The 22,344-nt window shown below is 31.5% G+C and overlaps 4 protein-coding genes across 7 annotated transcripts; 3 read left to right on the top strand and 1 right to left on the bottom strand.

The window, feature by feature from the left end:
• Positions 1-1,682: 1,682 nt before the first annotated feature.
• On the top strand, positions 1,683-4,948 carry LOC123924626. Its single transcript, XM_045977572.1, has 9 exons — positions 1,683-1,816; positions 2,809-2,888; positions 2,995-3,060; positions 3,272-3,369; positions 3,498-3,535; positions 3,644-3,731; positions 3,923-4,252; positions 4,529-4,594; positions 4,712-4,948. The coding sequence occupies exons 2-9, from the start codon at positions 2,825-2,827 to the stop codon at positions 4,853-4,855; spliced, it is 894 nt and encodes a 297-aa protein (XP_045833528.1). The 5' UTR covers positions 1,683-1,816; positions 2,809-2,824; the 3' UTR covers positions 4,856-4,948.
• Positions 4,949-7,420: 2,472 nt separating this feature from the next.
• On the top strand, positions 7,421-10,811 carry LOC123924346 (uncharacterized protein At2g37660, chloroplastic-like). The gene is made up of 6 exons (XM_045977207.1): positions 7,421-7,617; positions 8,563-8,834; positions 8,937-8,973; positions 9,362-9,459; positions 9,643-9,704; positions 10,344-10,811. Exons 1-6 carry the CDS (start codon positions 7,563-7,565, stop codon positions 10,585-10,587), a joined length of 768 nt encoding a protein of 255 aa, XP_045833163.1. The 5' UTR covers positions 7,421-7,562; the 3' UTR covers positions 10,588-10,811.
• Positions 10,812-11,389: 578 nt separating this feature from the next.
• LOC123924347 (UPF0161 protein At3g09310) lies at positions 11,390-15,448 on the top strand. Of its 4 annotated transcripts, none has more exons than XR_006814671.1 (4): positions 11,390-12,039; positions 12,915-13,148; positions 13,532-13,574; positions 13,667-14,155. XR_006814671.1 is itself a non-coding variant. In XM_045977209.1 (3 exons), exons 1-2 carry the CDS (start codon positions 11,751-11,753, stop codon positions 13,139-13,141), a joined length of 516 nt encoding a protein of 171 aa, XP_045833165.1. In that variant the 5' UTR covers positions 11,660-11,750; the 3' UTR covers positions 13,142-13,148; positions 15,074-15,448. The 4 variants fall into 4 exon arrangements, 2 of the variants coding, with proteins under 2 accessions (XP_045833165.1, XP_045833164.1); XR_006814672.1 differs by having other exon boundaries at positions 11,704-12,039; positions 13,648-14,155; XM_045977209.1 differs by lacking the exons at positions 13,532-13,574; positions 13,667-14,155 and adding an exon at positions 15,074-15,448 and having other exon boundaries at positions 11,660-12,039.
• LOC123924348 lies at positions 14,375-16,055 on the bottom strand. Its single transcript, XM_045977210.1, has 7 exons — positions 16,001-16,055; positions 15,837-15,902; positions 15,662-15,759; positions 15,437-15,562; positions 14,987-15,325; positions 14,810-14,875; positions 14,375-14,527 (listed from the first exon to the last, which is right to left on the bottom strand). Exons 1-7 carry the CDS (start codon positions 16,053-16,055, stop codon positions 14,375-14,377), a joined length of 903 nt encoding a protein of 300 aa, XP_045833166.1.
• Positions 16,056-22,344: the final 6,289 nt, after the last annotated feature.

Genomic DNA, 22,344 nt, shown 5'->3' with positions numbered 1-22,344 from the left:
GGGCTGGTGCATTGGTATTGTCTTGGGACCTGAGAGTGTGCTCCTCTTGAGGTCTGAGGTTCGATTCTCTCTGGTGCCAATTTGAGTGGGCTAATTTAGCTTCTTCAAAAAAAATGTATGTATATATTGTTTTTTATATTTAAAAAGAATATTTTTTTTGTCAAGTAGTCTTGTGGTTAGAAATTTAATTTTAAAGATGAATAAATGAAGTGTTCTGAGTACGAACATCAACTCCTGCATATATAATATGATGTCTCTTTTAACTGAGTTAAACTTACGAAAACACCAATAGCTATTTTCCAATCGAATTCAAAAAAAAAAAAAAAACTTCTGCATAATAATGCGATCTCCCTAATAACTAAATTAAACTTACTAAAAAATAATTAAATTCTTTTGAAATATTGTCGAATATTAAATGTGTGCACTTTTTAAAACTAATTTCTTCTGTTAAACTCAATCAGTTTATACTTTTTCCTTATCTAAGATGATTATGCAAAAACTCAATTATTAAGATTAAATGTTCTTCCTTATCTTGTATTGTATGAAAGTGTACACACTCTTTGAATCTAAAATCTTATGAATCTCTTGTACAACTAAGATTAAATGAGATGCTTACAGATGGAAGATATTTAAGATTTTTCAATCAGTTGATTACTAAGCTTAATCATGTTTAAAATATGCACATGGTTAGGATTAGGAGGATCTATAAATCTGATTTTTCTAACCCAAAATATGGGAAACAATAGTGTTGGTTTTTTGTGTACGGTGGCAACTGGCATGCAAAAGCCCTCCACCTCTATTTTTGTGCTTGATGCAGCTGGCATATTCTTTTTTGTACTTTTATTTCCTCCTATAGAATTAAAAAATATAAATAATTAGATTTTGATATGATTCATGAATTCATAGTCACAAAAAAAAACCAAAATTTAGAGTCACAAAATAAAAGAGCTTAACCACAGTCCACATACATATGGTTGGATTATCCACTCATGGTGTTTAGAGGTTTTCATAGGATGAGATAAGTTATAAATATGAATTTATAAATTGTCTGGTGGTGACGAGTTTGGGTAGTATATTATAGGTTTTGGGTTCAATCTCCAGTTCATTGTAAATAAAATAAAAAAATTAAGACGGTTTTTATCTTACAAACAACTTCTGTAAGAATTGAGTTTGATTTAATTTAAATTTTAAGATGCAATTGATTCTATATAAAGATCTATTAAATTATCTGTTATCAGATCACTACTATTGATCTACTCGATTTACACTTTTTTATTACTATAAAGAGACCCTCGCACTCTTACTTGATTTATGTTTTGTATATTAAATCGTGAATGTAAAATAAATGTAAAAAGAAATTGAAAATAAATTTAACAGGAGGAAATATTTTTCACCTTGCAAAGTTATTTGTAAGAACCTAACAACTCAAATTTTAAGACATAATTATGGTAAATTTCATTATAAATTATCAATGTAGTTCTCATTGATAGGAAGAGGTTAACCAATCATATATTAGGTGACATTTTCTTTGGTGTGCTAATAATAATTATATTAATCATTGTAATCAAATGGTCATTGTATTTCAAACTCAAAACGTAACTAATCAAATTAATTAAAGTAATATTATATTCATAAGACCCTACCACACAAGCAACCCTTTGTCTATATAAACACACATTTGCCTCTCATATTTCCTCCCCCTCTTCTTCCTCTTGCTTCTTTCAATTACCTTAGCATATTGCTATTCATAGCTTTGCATTGCTCTTGAAACTTTGTTTCTTCACACCCTTAAACAATTATTCATTTTTCTCATTTTTGGTAAGCTAATAGCATTTTTTTTATATATATTTAAATTTTTAACCATTATTGTCCTCAATCCTTCACCTTTTGATTTTCAATCAACCATCCATGGCTTCATAATCACTTAAAAAACATAATTGACATGTAGTACCATGAAGATGGTTTTGAGAATTGGCTTTATACTTTTCAAACAAATGTTTCGAATTAAGAATCATATGATACCACGATAACACTTTTTTTACCTAGATTTTACTTACCTATGTGTTAAAAAAGAAAAATTTTACTTACCTCTTAGTTGAAATCAGATGAGAGTCCATTTTCCTCCGATAATTGAAGGATTAAGACAAGAAAACAACTATTTAAATTCTAGATACAAGTGTCCATTTTCCTCCGATAATTGAAGGGTTAAGACAAAAAAAGAACTATTTAAAATTACACAAAGATAATTTGTGATTAATTCTAGAGATTTCTAGCATGCTAAAAAATCTGCATTGCTTTGAAGTGTTATTTTCATCTTTGTATAATAAACTTTGAGCTTATTCTCCAAAGTTTGTTATATGATCCATTCAACTTTGGAAAGTTGGTTTATTTTTTAAAGTGTTTTGCTGTGTCACATGAACTCTGTTTCAAATATTATATTATTGCTTTTTCCTTAGACTCATCCATTTCTTGTGGCTTCTAATTTTTATAATTGAAAGCAACTTTGAATCTTACACAAAAGTTCATTTATGTTCTGTCCACTCACAAACTTCACAAAGCATTATCCTAAATGATTTGGATTAGTCCCTTTTGCAACTTTTGATGCTAATCTGAGTCAACTATGGCATCTTTTATATGTTCAAAAATAAAAGCCATGTTGATGTGTAGATTCAGAATCATAATGAATTTCTATATAGAAAAATTTAACGGCGCAGCTTGTTGCCCGTCTATCTTCTTTTGTAATTATTTTTTATATATATAAAAATGGTCTAGACATTGTTTTAACTTTGTTTCCTGTTGAATTTTTAAGGATTTTTGAATCGAAATGGCGTACGAGGATCGATTCGGACAACAGTCTCAGAGATCAAAATATGATTGCCTTCTTTTTGGTAAGGCTTGTAGTAATAAGAACAAATTTCAAGTACCAAGTTGAATTTTCATTAAAAAAATTATGTTTTGTTACAAATTATAACTATGAGAATTAATGTTATGCAGATTTAGATGATACTTTGTATCCTCTTAGAGCTGGCCTTGCAAAATCTGTTCTCCAAAACATTAAAGGTAATTACAACAATATTTATACTTGTTCATAGTTTTATCATTAATCAATGTCTATACATAAAACATAAAATAATTAAATATGACAACATGTGTCTGTGTCATGCCTATGTGTCACATACCCTAAATATACTTTTAATATGAAGTGTCGGTGTTACATGTTATTTCTTGATGTGTTGAATATTGAACTGAGAGGTTGTATTATTGATCTTAGATTACATGGTTGAGAAGCTTGGAATAGATTCAAGCAAAATTGATGACTTGTCAAACCTCCTTTACAAGAACTATGGAACAACTATGTCTGGTCTAAGGGTATGATTTTGATTTTTTTTCTTTCTCCTGATCACTAATCATTTTATGTAAAATATGTTTTCATTATTGTTAAATTATGAAAAGTACTGATTATAAATATATTGGTTTTTATTTCATTTTTAATTCAGGCAATTGGTTATGACTTTGACTATGATGAATATCACAGGTACTTTTGCATTTTACTATATATTACCACATCACTTTCAAATTTTTATTTGTTTATTATGAAAATGGTGAAATTAATATATGTTTTTTTTTATTATTATTTTTTCAGTTTTGTTCATGGAAGATTACCTTATGAGAACTTGAAACCAGATCCAATTTTGAGGAACTTGTTGCTGAGCCTTCCCTATAGGAAACTTGTAAGTTTTCTTATAACTTTGATTTTTTCATTATGGTATATGGACACAAAATAACTTATACATTATTTAAAAATGTCTAAAAATAATCTCTAAATTATTAGACGTCGATTTTTTTTTTTAACCTGTAACAAACGGACATAGTAATTAATATAATATCTTGTTTATGACTTTCTCTTGTTTTTGTTATATAGATCTTCACAAATGCAGACAAAGTCCATGCTGTTAAGGCACTAAGCAGACTTGGATTAGAAGATTGTTTTGAAGGAATTATATGCTTTGAGACCCTTAATCCAATCCATAAGAGTACTGTCTCAGATGATGAAGATGACATTGAATTTGTAGGTTCAACAAGCACTAGCAATAATAATGCAAACAACTCACAAATCTTTGACATCATAGATCATTTTGCTAAGCCAAATCCAAATGTATTAGTCTTACCAAAGACACCAATTATCTGCAAACCATCAGAATTTGCCATTGAATTGGCTCTCAAGATTGCCAACATTAACCCTCAAAGAACTGTAAGTAAAATCACGGAAATCAATTGATAGTTCAAATGTCAAACAGTCATTGCTGTCAGTTAGTCGATCAGAACTATTGGATAAAGATTATACAACTAATATTCAAAATTGTTTAAAAAATACAATTCACCGAACTTAAAATATGTGTCGTTTATTCTTTATTCAACGGTTCTGAGTTACTGACCGTAACAAATGTGTGACATATGACTATAGTCTAATTTTTGTAGATTTTTATTTTAATTGTTTGGTAATTAACATTTTATATGTGATTTTCAGTTGTTCTTTGAGGACAGTGTCAGAAACATACAAGCTGGAAAACGTGTGGGACTTGACACAGTGTTGGTAAGTACTTAGAAATATAATTTGTTTTGTAGTACAAAAACAAACTTGACTCTAGCAACTATTATTGGATACCTTTTTAATGTGTCACAACTCATTTATTGATTGCAACATATATAGGTTGGTACATCACAAAGAGTTAAAGGTGCAGATTATGCATTGGAAAGTATTCACAATCTAAGGGAAGCAGTGCCTGAATTATGGGAAAATGACATAAAATCAGAAGTGGCTTACCCTGGAAAGTTAACATCAGTCACAGCTTGAGAGAAAGAGATTATGAAGAAATTATTACCCTTTTAAAATTTGTTCATTAATAAATTCAAAATTAAATCATAAGAGCAAAAAAAAAAAAATGAACGAAAGAAGTGAAGAGCATAGGGATAAATTCCCCAAATTCAAATGTAGTTGATGTAGATGCTTTTGTAAGGTTATTATAATAAATTAGTATATGAAATAAATTCTCCTTTTTGGCATTATTTATATAAAAAAATGTCTACACTTCCTTCATGAAAATTCCTTGGAAATTTCATTGACTAATATAAAAATCAAGATACCACAATACCATTGAATAATTAATCTCTAAAATGGACAATAATTGGAAGTAGAGAGTAATATATTACTCTTACACCAACAAATAGTTTCATAGATTCAAAAGGTTTAAGTTGTGGGAACATTTTGAGGGTTAGTAATATATAACTATAAATAGAGTCACTTTAAAGGCATAAAGGATATTCAAAAATTATGTTTCGATGAGTCAAAATTCTACCTAAAATATTTCTAAATTATTTTTCATTTCTCTAACTAGTACACGAGACTAATTGAAAAAACTTTATTATGTATACAATCATTGATCGATATGTTTGATATTAGTGCAATTTTTATCAAGATTTTCGAAGTATCTTAAAGATGGTCCGTTAATAGTTCATCTATAACCGGTTGCCACATAAGCTAGTGGGGGAGAACCAAACTTAAAACTTAGTGCATCCACTCAAACTCAAACTTTGAAATTTATGTATGGTCACTATCATTATTATCATCATCATCATCTTCGTGTTCAAATATTTGTAGCATTTCTTCAAAATAAAATCTCTCAATTCGCAGATCTACATTTTTACTATTTATTTTAGTGATGTCAAATTTTTATTATTTAAAAGAAAAAACAAAGCTTCGAAAGCATTCCATTAACACATGAAACATGTTCTTGTTTGGACGGTTTGATGGTGTCCTATCGTGTCTCTAACACAACTGTTCATAACAATCATAATTGGAAGCAGAAATTGTCAATTCAACATTTTTAATGTTGTAATAAGCTAATTATATTATATTATACCTATGCTTCTAAGCAAAGTAAGTTTGACGGATTAAAAAACATAACATATGCCAAGCATGATATATATTCAATACAACAAAATTTGAACTACGCGTACGTAATTGTTTCAATTAATTAATGTTATATTCATAAACTATAGTTCCATGCTTTCATCGATGATAACTAATTAATTATTCCCATCATCAAGGATAATAGTTGACTCTACATAAAGCATAAGCTAAGCTACACCAGACGAATTAATGGTCCATTTGAATCGACTTATTTTTAAACTTATGTGAAACAATTTATGCAAATAAATAAGTCTTTGTTTTTTTACTATAAGCTTTTAAAGTAGTTTATGAAAAAAAAGTTTATAAAAATATAATTTTTGTTAATAAAAATTTATGAATTAAGATAAAAGTTTAGTTATTACATAAACTCTTTTCATAAGCTAAAAAATGAGTTAAATCCAAACGGATAATCTGAATGATGAAAAACTGGGTATTATTGGTACTTATATTATGCCAGGGTTGTCATCATTTCCCAAAGTATAAAAATTAAGCTTAACAAACATGATGTATAAGTAGAGCCATCAATTTATACATGTTGGCTTCTCATTAGGCCGAATGTTTCTTTTTCACCTCTCTAGCGCGCAAAAAAATCAGTTTTTAGAAATCAAAGTTTTTTTAGTGTAAATTTTACATCAGAAAAAACTTCAATTTCTATAAACTGAATTTTTTTGCAAACTAGGGAGATGAAAAAGAAACATGGAGGCGGGAAGAGAAGCTATCGTTATATATGCCTTCTAAACTTTGTCCAAGTCCACATGTTTGGGTGAGCCAAAAATCTCATTCGCCCCCCACATTGTTCACACTAATAAATATTATCCAAATATATCTTCCAATAAAATTTGTAATCCTGAAATATAGAAGTTATTTCAAGTAAAATATTTACACTATCGTAAGATATTTTTTTGATGTATGGAGCGATATGGAAGCGAAGAGTAACCATGAGTTACAGAGCCAAAAAATCCGCAAAGTCTTGTGGACTAAAGCTCGTCCATGGAACTAACCGATACATTGAATTCGAGTGGTTAATGAGTCCCCTTAAGACGGATCGTTCGATAAAACCCGTGTTTGATTCTTAGTTGAAACATTTTTTGGCCAAGCTTTTCTAACTTCGCGACCGAACTCTGAATTATTGAGGTACCCTTCCTCTAAGAATCAGAAGGTTAATGCAAAAACAAAATGGTCCATATAACTTATTTATTTTCTTCTAAAAAAAATAAAAAGTATTTTCAAATAAAAATTAAGTTCGTTAACTAAATGAGTCCAACTTGAACTGACTAAATTAATTTCATATAAAAATTGCAATATTTTTTTCATGACATAAAAAAGTTAAATACTTAAACCACACACATATTTTTATTGAAGTAAAAAAAAATTAATCTATTTTTTTTTATACATAAAAAAAAAAAGGTGATTTTTTGTTTATGTCCAAGTGTACACGTGTTTCAATGTTCCCAAACTACCAACTTGTAACAACATAACAAAGAACAGCAAAACAAAACCAGAAACCAGAAACTTTTGTTTGTCATCAATCATCATTCATCAGTGTGTAACAATCTGAGTAGTATTGTTTTTGTTTACTTTCTATCAATCAATGGCCGCTTCATCTCAGAACACTGTTCTTGTTACCGGAGCTGGTGGTCGCACAGGTACTCTCTTTTCATACCCTTCTTTTTCATTTTACTACTTTATTATCACTCTAGTATAGTATTTCAATTGCTTGAGGTTTATTATTATGCCTTTATTTCAATGTCATAATAATAATAAAGTTTTCAATTTTATTTGATTTTCATGTTGGTTGTTAATGATGACTGTAGAAAGTTTTCAATTTTGTTTGAATTGGGGTTTATTGTGCCTTTAGGGTATTTTTTTTCTTTTTCAGCACCCTAAAAAAAATTAGAATTTGTTTTAACAAAGCTTGCTTCACAAACAGAACACTATCTATGTTCATATAGTTTAATTTAGTACCCCTACAAATTTGATGACATGTGCTTCTGTCATGGAGAGCCGTAGAAATCGTCTATTCGAATAATCCAAGGTTTTAAATTACGGTCACGGTAGTGATACAATCTTGATGTGTTGGAAAATTACAGTCAGAATTGGCTGATGCTGCTACAATTATAATGATGAAACAGTCCTAGTTGTGCGAAATTCAGTGTATAGTGTACCTTTCAAATGGTGTTGCAAATGTGTGAAAGATCTTATTTTACACTGGTTTTATTTTCAACATGGAAAATGGTTACAAAGATTTAGATTTCATATTGATGTAGGGTACCATTTTGATATATTTAAGGTTGGCCGACAAATGTGTAAGTAAATCTATCGTTATGTGTATTTTATGTTTACAAAACATATATCCTTTTCATAGTTTCAACTAGTTAATGTTATTTCTTATTAGTAGAGAGTATAAGCTCTAATATGAATATATAGAGATAGACTAATCCTAATAAATTATATTCAAGAAATAAGGTTACTTGTACAAGACTACAGTTTCTTTTATCTCTGTTCTCATACAATAGATGGAACACGAGTCACGTTTTCATGTTTATCACGTAGCGAGAATTCTCAATGTGATTTGTTGGTTAACTTGTCAGGACAAATTGTGTTTAAAAAATTAAAAGAGAAGCGAGACCAATATATTGCCAGAGGTCTGGTTAGATCCGAAGAAAGCAAACAGAAAATTGGTGGTGCAGATGATGTTTTCATTGGGGATATCAAAAATGCCGAAAGTATTGTTCCTGCTGTTCAAGGTGTAGACGCTCTCGTAATTCTCACTAGCGCTGTCCCACAAATGAAACCCGATTTTGATCCAACCAAAGGTGGAAGGCCTGAGTTTTATTTTGATGAGGGTGCTTATCCTGAACAGGTGCTAATGCTATTATTACATTTATTCTATGTATGCTAAGGATTTTTTTTAAGTATATTGTCTCTTTTGACTTAAATTTTGACCTACTTTTTCATATGATAGGTTGATTGGATTGGGCAGAAAAATCAAATAGATGCTGGTAAGAATCCATGTTTTCTATTCACTAATCATAGGCGTCGTTTGGTATGCAGAGTCTTTTTCATATTTTGGGAGTCATGTTTGTTGGACGTAATGATTCTTCCTCTTAGTCATGCTCTGACCACACAATCATAATTAATGCACACGAGACTTAGGTTCATGTCTTCTTACAAATTAGGGACACCGATGTATGAGCCTATAGAATAGATCATGTTCAAGTGAGGTTGTACAGTTGTGTCCTTGATTTCTAAGGAGACTAGAACCTAAGTCTAGTAGATGAATTGAGTGTGTGATTAGCGGCTAGGATAATGCTCTAAAAAGTCTCCTTACAAATTTCTTAATATTCGTTCATGCTTATGCCATTAAAATTGTTTTATCTCTATGAACAGCTAAGGCTGCAGGAGTGAAGCATATCGTGTTGGTTGGGTCTATGGGTGGAACAAACCCTAACCATCCTTTGAACAGTTTAGGAAACGGAAATATATTGGTGAGTCCGAGTTTCTCCGATACTTCCTAAATTACTTCATCTCATAGCATTTTTGCCTTGCTTTTATGTTTGAAGTTTGAACATATATTTTATCTCAGCAGAATAGACAGCATCTTTTTTCATTCCCCGTATCCTTTCATTTATATTGTTTGATAGAAAGTACATAGTTTGTATTAATTGCAGGTTTGGAAAAGAAAAGCTGAAGAATATCTGGCCAATTCTGGCGTTCCATACACAATCATAAGGTACACTAGTTCCTGTAACCTGGATGGATCGCCTGTACATTGCATCGGTCGAAAACTTAGTTACCTTAGCTGAACCAGGAAACTATTTTTAATATAATCCACAGTATTATCTTTATATTTGGTAATATGAATTGAAAAACTTTCAGAATACTTGGTGTCATTTTCTGGTTAGAGAAGAAAACATCAGCTGTTTTTTGTAATTGTATAAAGAAACATTTTTATCTCGTATGTAGCAATGTTTGCAAATAGTGGCTATAGCGTAGCAGAATTTGAACAGCTCACTATTGTTCTGCAAGACATTATTTAGTACAAAATGTTGTCAATAAGTGGCTGCAGCGGTGCTATAGCACTGTAGCATTGAGAAACTTGAACCAACTGCTATTTTTTGTGATCTGCGATTGACAACAATAGGGTACCACAAATCGATATTTGATAGAACTTGTTGCAATTGATAAACGTACTAATATAATTGCATGAGTTTCTTCAATGTACTTCATTATATTTTTGTATAGACTATTTGAAGCACTCTTGTTATCAAATTTCAATGTTCTTTGTTGCTCGTGTGGTGTTCTTATAATTGCGCTGAAAGATTGTGTTTGTTTTCTTTATTATATTTTCTCACCTTCATTGTTGATTCAGACCTGGCGGCTTGCTTGATAAAGATGGAGGTCTTCGGGAACTCATTGTAGGGAAGGATGATGAACTTCTCGGGACCGAAACCAAAACTATACCAAGAGCTGATGTTGCAGAGGTCTGTGTTCAGGCACTAAATTACGAGGAGACTAAATTCAAGGCATTTGACTTGGCATCAAAACCTGAGGGTGCAGGCGAACCAACAAAGGACTTCAAGGCTTTGTTTTCCCAGATCACATCTCGATTTTGATCTTGAATGTGGTTGTCGCGGTGTATGTGATTATTTTTTAACAAAACATAAAGTCATTGGTGTTTGCTGCGAAAGCAAATTACTTTTCATCGACAAATAAGTTGGATATAGAGTAGTCATAGACTTCAATAAGTGATTTCAGGAATTGTATCCGAGAATAAAAGTTCGTTGAAATAAAATGTATAAACTGATAGTTATAAATTTATCTTCTAAAGTTAAAAGCACATGTCAATGTTACAAAATTATCATAAACTTTACTTTAGTGTTTTAATTCTCATTGAAGATGTTTCCCCTTATCTAAATTCTTATCCCTAATTTTTGCAGTTTAAATATGAGAGTCTTCCTAACTTTGCATAAAGATGCACCTCCCTTAATCTATAAGAACATTTGGGAAGCAAAAATGTCACAATATTTAATAAAATTTAGCAACATGTTTGTTTTTGCTAAAAAGATATAATATTTAACAGATGTTTATTTAATATTTTTTTTTGGTACAAAAGAGGGCCAAGCCCAAGAAAAGGAAAAAAACTGCATAGTTAAATGAACATTCTGAGGCATACCAGCGCTAAAAATGTCATAAAAAATGAGTTTTTTTAAAACTTTGAGAGCGTATGACATGACATGTTCTAAAGAGGAAGGGTGGAATATGATGACTAAACTGGATTCCATGGTGGCCGAACTCTTCAAGGCTAAGCATTTTCCTCGTTCTTCGATTTTTTATGTTAGTCTCAGTAATAATCCTAATTATGCTTGGCAAAGTATATGGAAATCTCGCCAGGTGGATGATAGGAGTTGATAGCAATATTAAAGTGACAGCAAAGTTTATTTACTAAAATTATGAATTTTTTAAACGGAAAAATTTCAAGATCAAATTTTGAGCTCATTTTTTCATAAGAAACTTTTTACAATGTTCTTATCATATCTGCAAAAAAAAAAAAAATACAAAAATACATGTTAACTTAACAATAAGGATCAAAATTGAGTGTATGATAATTTCTTAAAGACTAGAAATTTAATAAAAATTAAGTAAGAACTGAAATTAGAAAGTCACCTTTTTAGGGAAAAAAAACATATAAATGAAATTATTAAACTAAAAATCATGTATATGTTAGTGGATAATAAAGTAAATTGATTTTTGGTCTGAAGTCCCTCCCTCCGTGGCCATGGCCAGTGTTGTTGTTGTGAAGTCCATTCCAGTTCCAGCTACTCCTCCAACCCAAATCACCTTCCTCCAATTCCAACCTAATAGTAATAGTAGAACAAGAAGAAGAAACTCCAATTTCACTTGTCTCAAATTCAACACTCCTTCCAAATCCTCTTTCCTTCGCACATCTTCATCATCATCAGACCAACAAGATTCTAACAACTCTCAAACAACACTGCAAGAATATGGTGATGTTGACTACAATATAGGAGTTAAAGCTGCTCTTTCCATCTTGAGATTCTACAAAAGTAACTTACCCTTTTTTCTTCATTTTTTCTACTAAATTTACCAACTTCTAATTAAGCATTTATTGCATAAACACTTTTCATATAAGTGCTTATTTATGTATAAGCTATTTCTATAGTAAAAGATAAAATAAAGTCTAATTATTTTCATAATTTCTCCAGGCGAGAGCTTATGGAAATAAAGGACATTTCATAAGTTGTTGCAAAAACTTCTCCCAAATAGTCTCACAACTAGTTAAACTAGTAGATAAACTCAAATAGAGATCAATCCAAACAACCCCTTAGTAGCATTTGGTAGATGACCAGAAACAATGGCATCAATATTTAAGAAGTAAGAACCTGTTTGTTTCAGATTTGAATGAACAAAACAGTGCCAAACTTTGGCTTTTTAAGCCAATTTTTCTTTCTAAAAGTTCATGTTTTGTTGCTTTGGCTGGAATTGATTTTGATGTTCACAAATCTTATATAAATAGAGGGTGTAAGTTAGTAAAATGAGAGAGGTGAGTGTGAGGTTATCTGAAATGGATGTGTACTTGAATGAATGAATGGTGAACCAACTTTTATACAGGATTGTGTTTTTGTGTAACCGAGTAACCGGTTCTGTCAGCCTTTCTTGGGATAGCTAACAACCTCTCGGTCTCTATCCGCCTAACTGTCTTTCAGTTGGTAGTTAACGATTTTGGCTTGACATATACATTTCGTTATGATTATTAGGTCTGAGATTGAGATTGGCATCTGGTATTGTTGGGCCAAGATGATCTGAAAAAAAAGTGAAACGATAAAAAAGACAGTTGTTTTGCTACTTAACTATTGTGAGCACTTAGGAATTTTTGTCATTGTATTATTGTTATGTCTTGATGTTGTTCATGTATGTGCAGGGGAAATTTCTCCAATCTTGCCTAGGAGCTGTCGTTACGTTCCAACTTGCAGTGAGTATTCCATGGAGGCTTATAAGAGATATGGTTTTTTCAAGGGTACAACTTTGACTGCGTACCGTCTCTGTCGTTGCAATCCTCTTGGTGGGTCTGGATATGATCCCCCAAGATGGTTTGGTGAGATTAGACCACCACCAGAGGAAGAACAACTTGACGACGACAATTCATAAATCTCTGGTAAGCACTGCCAATTGAGAATTTTTATATATTTAAGTCCATTTCATGTGCTAATACTAGGGGCTCATTCGTAGCGTAATAGTTTATAAAGAGTGACATTCCATAACTTACAAGTTAGTTTTGTAAGGATAAACTAGGCCTAATTCAAAATCTAATATTGTATCCTGGTCTATCCATTCGGGTCACGTACCAAATCCAATAGTGCTAGCGTGAAGGGCGAATCAGAAAAAACATAACTCGTACACTGAAAAGTGATAACCTGAAAAGTGTATATAAAGAGTGGAATCCTGCACCTTACAAACTAGTTTTGTAAAGATGAGGGTTCTATATGCAGGTTCCCACGTGTTCATCCTTGATGATCTTCATGATGGTTCTATATGCAGGTTCCCGTTGCTTCGCCTTTTCCAGGCCAAGTTTGCACATTGTGTAAGTCCTTGTTTTGTATGGATTAAAGCAAGCTAGCATTAAGTGGTTCTAGAAGCCTACTAATTTGTTCAAGCCCTGCATTTTCATCGCAGATTATTCTCCAAATCCACTGGCTTACTAATTTATGTGGAGGATACCGTTCTAGATGGCACCTCCTTGAATGAATTCCAATCTATCAAATCCTTGCTTCACTCCTCCTTCAAGATTAAAGATCTTAGATGGAGTTAGTTGGCAGTAACAGATATCTAATTATGATAGTATGTACTAGTTAATCACGTGTACTATCCTCGGGACTACCTGTAGTTTTGGTTGTTAAATCTCGTGCAAGTTAGGTTGTACTTGTATTGCCAGCAAGTGGGGCCCTTTAGGTAGGTGTGTGTTGACCATACACTCTCGCTTCATGTAATGTCGTATGATAGGATAGAGGTAGTGTGGTGATTGACAAGTATATAAATTCGGATTGTATTTAGATTGATTGATGGATTCACAATTATGTACCTAAGATGGTCAAACAATTTTCTCCCTTATCTTTCACTGTTTTACTATGAATTGTTGTTTCTAGCTAACAATTTGAAAGGCCATTTGCAAGATTAAGTTTTGAGATGTTTGACATTCACTTTATATTTGTGATAACTGATGATATCTTGATTTTATTGTGGTATTATGCTTGACCCACCTTTATAAAAGTCAGGCCAAAAAGTAGACTTTATTTAACTTAATGATTTATTACAACATTTACAATAGCATCATCAACTACAGTTTACAATAGCTTTAGCTTCTCCTCAATATTTGGGGCTTCCTTAAGCAGTTACAGTTGTCTCCACAGCAAGGTTCCCAGTGTATACGCCTTCTGATTTTATGTCAGACTCCCATAGATCAGGCACTGCCTCAGTAAGGTTATGGATGCTTTCCAATGCATAATCTGCTCCTTCAACTCTTTGTGATTTACCAATCTGGATGTTGCAATCAACAAGTACTTCATGAGTAATAGTTGCTAACAATGTTGTTAAATAGGGGCTATAGCGATATAGCATAACCGAATCTGAGTAGATTGCTATTGTTATGCGGTACACTATATAGTAAAAAATATTGTCAAATAGTGGCGCGCGTCATAGCACAATTGCATAGCGGAATTTGAACAAACTGCAATTTTATGCGATCGACAATTGACAACATATTGATTGCTAGAATCAAAGTCAGTTTCTACTACAAACCAAAAAATTCCAATAACTTACCAGAACAGTGTGGAGTCCCAACCGTTTTCCAGCTTGTATGTTGCGGACACTGTCCTCAAAGAACAACTGAAAATGACATAGAACCAATGAAAAAAAAAAAGTAAGCCAATAAAATAAAATAAAAAAGGAACAAAGTTTGTCCCTCCAACACATAGTCATAAATGGTGAGTTTCTTACAGTTCTTTGTGGGTTAATGTTGGCTATGTTGAGAGCTAATTGAATGGCATTTTCTGATGGTTTGCAAACAACTGGTGTCTTTGGCAGGATTCCACTGGGATTGAGCTGAGCAAAATGGTTTATGATGTCAAAAATTTGAGAGCTGCTTGTACTATTACTAGTGGTTGGTTTAGTAGTGCTTGTTGAACCTATAAAGTAAATGTCATCTTCATCATCAGAAACACTGTTCTTGTGGATTGGATTAAGGGTCTCAAAGCATATAATCCCTTCAAAGCAATCTTCTAATCCAAGTATCCTCAGTGCCTTAAGAGCATGAACTTTGTCTGCATTTGTGAAGATCTATTGACAAACACAAGAGAGAAACAATAGTAGTGGTTAGATTATATTATACACCACATTTTGTGACATTATTGTATACTATTGCTTTTATTTTGGTTATAAACAACTTACAAGTTTCCTATAGGGCAGACTCAACAACATGTTCCTTAGAACTGGATCTGGTTTCAAGTTATCATAAGGTAATCTTCCATGAACAAAACTGTGATATTCATCATAGTCAAAGTCATATCCAATTGCCTGAAAAGAAATCAAACAATAAATATGTTATCAACATATTCAAAATTTAACATTGAAAACCACATTTAAGAGGAAAATAAGGACACTAGGAAATCATACCCTTAACCCTGCTAAAGTTGTTCCATAGTTCTTGTATAGAAGGTTGCATAAGTCATCGGTCTTCGTTGGTTCTATGCCAAGCTTTTCGACCATGTAGTCTACGATCAATGTACCATTCATGTTAATACCGAGAATAATGTGACACAAGACACAGTTATTATGCAGAGTTGCTTACCTTTAAGATTTTGTAGAATTGCTGTTGCAAGACCAGAACTAAGTGGATACAAAGTATCATCTAAATCTGCAGCATAATTACATGGTTATTACATATTATATATACACGAATAGGCGAAAATTTTAATTTGGTACTTGAAAATGTTACTAATTTGCAATACTTACCAAAAAGAAGGCAATCATATTTTGGTTTTTGTTTGAAGAGGTCAGCGTACTCCATTTCATTAAGAAAACCTTAAACATAAAACAAAGAACAAACTGAAAAAATGAAAATTAAGTTGCATAACAAAATGAATTCATTTTGTATTTCTACATAAAGGAGTTATGTTATGGTTCTTAATTTCAAATATTAAGATCATACTCATGGTCAATATTTTGAGTTGCGGTTGCATTTGTGACGATTGACAATGCATAAAGTTACGATAGAACTATAATTGCAGAAATAACAAAAGCATCGACGTTGCAGCCATAATGGCAAACTTGGAACATTTTTAAAAAATTGCTGAACGTACAAAGGAGTTAATGTTAATATGCCTAAATTATCTTGAAGCAAATGTTAATTGAGAATCAAATGGAAATAAAAATGAAAGAGAAAATAAAAAAATGCCATGCATGCATGGGAAAAATAGTTTAAGGCCATTAACTTACCAGGACAATTCATGATTGGTAAAGGCAAAGAAGAAGAGAGGCAAGATGATGTTTGCATGGTTCTTGAATATAATATTCAAACAATTTCTTCAATCACTTTCAATTATGAAATATTTGTCTATGAATTATGATCAACAATGAAACTCTTAAACAATGTTGATATATAACAATTTTCAATTCTCTTCTTTTTCTTTTTGTTAAATAAAAGGAAATAAATCATTAAAAATGAGGATATGCCATTTTGTTACCAATTGCCACCCTACAAACACATTGTTTCCCAAATTTTTTGTTAGAAAATCAAACAAACTTATGGATATAGCCATAATAACGTTGAACACGTAAGGATCATATTTCGTATATTCCATTTTTAAGTTGGTAATGAGGTAAGAATGGAAATTAATAGCAAACTTTAAACCTACAATATAATCCTTAATGAGATGATGATATATTCTATTTGAAGATTCCTCATACTCATACTACGTTAAAGTTTGGATAAGATACAAATTATCTTATGAAAATTTGGCACAACAAAATTTTTAGGCACAAATATTTCGTGATACACAATTTTTTCATGTAAAATTGTGATTAATTCAGTTGAGTAAATAATTAATTTAGATTACATTTAAAATTGTAAAATCGTGGTTAATCATTGAATTAACTTACAATTTTTTTTTACTATAATAAATTGAACCGAATTAACAACATTTTAAATGTGATTAAACAAATGTCATAGGTGTAGGAAACAATAGTTATCTAAATATTGTTACTGAAAATTTTATTTATATGCATATTGTGCATATAAAGTAAAGAAGAAGAAAAATCATACTGTGTGTTGCGTCTAACTGAACAGTCTGAACTGACAATGCCGATATTGGTAGGCTGGCCATCTTCACTAAGATTCGAACCCGAAATCTCACAGTTGTGTGTGTGAGTTTCAGGTGGTATTTGTAACTTTGTCAACAAAAAAAAAAAAAAAACTTAGTCAATTGCATACCAATATATAAACTTACATTATTTCTCCATTAAGAAACTTTTCTAGGTAGCGTTTGTTTCAAGTCATTAAATTTTTTTCTTTCTTTTTACTCATGTAAATTTATTCTCAAAAATAGCATTTCAGTAACATATATATAATGTAAATCCTAATCTTAGGCACAATTTGAAAGAAAGAAAAAATGGTTACCAAATCATTATGATATTTAATATTTAATAAAGTAGTATATTTTTTGAAAAAGGTAGTTATAGGAATATGTATAGTAAAAGAAACACACACTCTTAAGTGTAGAACAAAAAACAGAATGAGTAACTAATGTGTAGAAATTGTCATATAAAATTGACAAACTTAGGGGAATATAGTTTGAGAAGATTTTCCATTTTTTTTGGAGATTCTACTATCTTAATGAAAAGCTAAGTCATCATAGATATTCTCTTACCCTTCTTAACTTTTTCCAATCTTTTCTAGCTTAAACCATACCAAACATTGGCCTAAGCATGCAAGTATATATAGTAAAAAAAAAAATCACATTTTTCATTATTTGTATATTTTCATTTTATGAGTTCAAGAATTAATAATATTGTTTAAATTAATGGTATCTACATGTTCACGGGTTAGAATGGGATGAGGCACTCATACAAATGCAAAAATGGTCCAAAGGCCATCATAAACACACGTAGCTAGTGATCTTGTTATATTCTTCATAAAATGTGCCACCTTACCTTTTTCATGCATGAATCATGATGAATTTCTCCTTCATTTTTCATTTACTTGAAATTGAACTATACACTAATTAACATCTAACTTATAAGTAAAAGTAATATTTAATGTTTTAGGGAGAATGGGAGATATAAGGTGGCTTGGTGAGAGACTTAAGATATGTTTGTGAGTTGAATTTTGGAAGGTTATATTTTGATATATATTTGATATTTTAAAAAAAAAATTGAAAGAACAATATGATAAATTATCATACATTGAATGCATCTTAGTTTGTGTGCATTCATATTCCTATGTGGTTAACCATTAATACTACTAACCTTATCAGTTAATGGAATTCATTAACAGTCTATTTTTTGTCTCAGGCAAATCCAGTTTGAGCAATTTGAATTTGATGATCTACAAACCAAATCTTCATAAATCCAATATCAGATTAAATTTGCTCAGAAATTAGCGCCGTTAATTGCAATCGCGAAAAATAACAGTTTGTTCAAATTTCACTGCGTTAAAGTGCTATAGTGCTGCAATGGCGACTATTTAACAACACTTTGTCGTAAATAGCATAATGCAGAATAATAGGGATTTTGTTCAAATTCTACTATGCTATAGCGCCGCTATAGCCTCCATTTGACAACACTGTTAGAAATCAAGTAACAAACTTGCAAACTTTGCTAGCAATCTTTTGCAGTGAATGGTGTCACTATGTCCAAAATATGTATGTATGAGAGCTGTAATCAAATGGCCACAGTGGAAATACAAACAAATTGAGATTCATTGACAAACACACATGAGATTTCTTGAGTTCCTTCCACTATTCCTGTTCCGGCATATACGGAAGCACCTAGTTCCTATATTCAAAAACTGGCCAATGTTATGATTCATGGTAAAAACAGTTTGAGTAATATTTCGTAGCCACCAAGATGTTTTGTAATATGCAACGATTTTCGCCTGAGGCACCAGTTTTTTTCGCCTGAGGCGCAGAAACAGAAAACAACCCCTTTTCTGCAGCACAATTTCGCCCGGGGCACCAGAATTTCGCCCGGGCTACCAAAACAGCATCTTTTGCTGTTTTTCCACGTTTTCAAGGCAATTTGCAACATCATGATTAGCATAGATTCAAGGGCATGACCACAATGTTCATGCCCTTGAATCTATGCTATAGAACCAGTAGTTTAATTTTGTGATTGTCATTTGTAACCTCCACCATCATACCCTTGTTAACAAAAGATACGATCGATCTCATTCTTTCTGGATATAATATAAGCATGATTAAATGGATCATCAAGAGCACAATTATAGCCATTGGTGAGTAGATAGCACTGCTGGCATTCTTGTTATCCACCCATTGAGTAGTACAAAAGAGAGGAATTAATGGAAGGGAGCTTGCAACGAAACCAGAAAGAAATTGACGATCCACTACTACGATGATCAAACCACTCTGGAATCCTTGCAGTTTCTGGAAAACAAAACATGGTGCCTCCAACATCAAGCAGTTCCTATTAGCCATAAATAACTTGTAAGGTTATAAACATATTGTGCTATGAAACGTGAAGTTAAATACAAGAAAAAATAAAACCTGATTCAGTAGCATTTTTCTACATGAGGAACCCAAAGATTCACAATTTAATGCAGACAAGCGTTTTAAATATGATGGAATCCCTCTAATTTCTTGAAGACTCTTGCAGTCATCCAGATTGAGTCTCGTTAAAGAGCGAAGTTCTTTCATGCATTCTACTGATATGTCTAAGTATGTCACACTAGCAAATCACTTGCATGCATTGATAACACAATAGATTGTACATTTGAACCATGGAATTCTGGTTTATCACTCTTGTTTGGCAATAGATGATAACCATCAACGACAACTTTTGCATCATACTTGATATGTGGCGTGTTGGTTACGAATGGAGGATGTGTGCTCATCCTTGGCTATGTATGTTCAAACGGCATGAGTTATTATGCATAAGGAATAAATTTATGCATGGTGCATAAACAAATCTCCACCATCAAATTGAATCTAACAAATCTCCAAACGCACAATTTCCCACCCCAAATCAACAACAGCAACCCCTGAACGTCATCAGATTGCTTCGTAGTTAGTTTTAAACTAAAATCATGTCGAAACCATTTTTGTTGTGGAATGGTTTCACATTAGATGTACTTAATCATGCCAAAACCATTTTTACTGTGGAATGGTTTCAGAGAGTTGTAATCCAAAATCATTTTGTTGTGGAATGGTTTTGTGTGTTATTCATGCATGGTGCATAAGGAATTCGCTTATGCACCATAACCGCTCCCGGGAGAGAGGGATCAAATTACACATTACACTGTTCAATAAACATTTTAACGGATACATTCGATGTAAATTTTTTTAAAATTTAAAATTATATGGAGAGTCATAAAGTTTAAATATGTGGTGCCCCTTTCGGAAAAATAGCTCTAGCAAAGCTAATGTATACATAGTGATCAGTTTCATTGCATAGTTGTGCTAGCATGTAGTATGAGATCTTTGTCCAACACATATAACCATCGAACGATATGCCCTTATTTGATCAAATAGACCAATGTCAGGTTCCACCTTGTCTCGATCTATATCTTGTCAGATCTAGAGAATTTAGGTAGAGACTGCTCCTCTTATATTGAAACGAGGCAAACCGTTGATTATCACAGGCTTCACAGCCTCATGGCGAAGTTGCTGAAGTGAGTCTACCGTGCAAAAAGTAATATTTGAATGTTACACATCCTTATTATTATTGGACAAAAGGTGAAATTTTGTTGGATATTTTATCACTAATTTGAGATATTAAAAAAGTCGGTGATCTACTTGGGAGCGAGTTATGGAGATGTGAAGTTAACTCATCAAATATGACTTTTGAAATCATGTATCTCTCTCAATCAGACAGTTACTAAGAATATTATCAACCAACTACATGCAAAACACCATCAATATAATATAAAATTTAAATTAAAAAAATAAAGAGGAGGGATCCGTTGACTCTAGGAGTAAGTCTCCATTAACTTACTCCGCTTAATAACTCGATATCGGCATTATATTTCTTCAATCCAACCGTTGAATTTAAAGATCTCATTGAGTAGATCAACTCCACAAATTTTTATAAAAATTCAAAACATGTAGTTATGTATTCAGACTATTGAAATTCAACGGTTTTTTTAAAAGTTTGTCGTACGTTCAATTGAAGTTATCAGAAAAAGTATCAAACGGTTTTAAATTTTTTGTAGAAATTTTGTGGAGTTGATCTACTCAATGACGTCTTTAAATTCAACAGTTGGATTGAATAAATATAATGCTGATATCGAGTTATTAAGTGGAGTAAGTCAATGGAGACATACTCCTAGAGTCAACGGATCCCTCCTCAAAAATAAATTTTAAATAGTAATAAATCACACAACAAATTTTCACTCATTCTCATGTATTAAATAAATATGACTTTTGAAGTCATGCATATCAATCAGAAAAATACCATCAACCAACTATGCATGCATAACACCATCAATATATTCTTCAAAAACTATTCTGTAATTTTTCACGTATTAAATGACTCTTAGATTCATAAATATCATTGATAATTTATACTATAGTATATATGTGGGAAATAGAAAAATAATAGCAAATTCTAAGTTTTATTACATTTATGTATTATGTATATATAATCTATGAAATAATTGGTTTTCTTTTTCTTTTAAATAATCAAATACAATTTTGTAAACTTTTCATTATTTTTTGTACAAATTATAAATTTCACGAGTCATCACTTCGAACTTAGAAATATATATTAATTTAGGCATATAAGCTTCAATAAGAATGATATCAAAATTTTAGTTCAACAAGTAATTCTATGCATGAGAAATAGTGCATCAAGGGATCAATGAATGAACATAAGTGTTACATAAAGTCATAAACACACTTTTTGAACACAAGTTGGACAAATATACTGATTTTTATTTTTTAATATTATATTATGCTGATCGATTTGCGTACATAGCCTTTTCCATTATATTATGATAAGAGATGTCGTATTTTTATCGGCCAAAATGTGTTTGTATAACATGCCTCCCGAATGAAACATGAAAAGTTAGCATTTTTATTTTATAATAACAAAAAGATGAAAACTTTTAAACAAAAAATAATAAA

Source organism: Trifolium pratense, linkage group LG4 (genome assembly GCF_020283565.1).
Source record: "Trifolium pratense cultivar HEN17-A07 linkage group LG4, ARS_RC_1.1, whole genome shotgun sequence".
In the NCBI taxonomy this organism is placed as follows: Eukaryota; Viridiplantae; Streptophyta; class Magnoliopsida; order Fabales; family Fabaceae; genus Trifolium; species Trifolium pratense.
The sequence above is the reverse complement of the archived record's forward strand: the minus strand, read 5'-3'. Positions and strand labels throughout refer to the sequence as shown.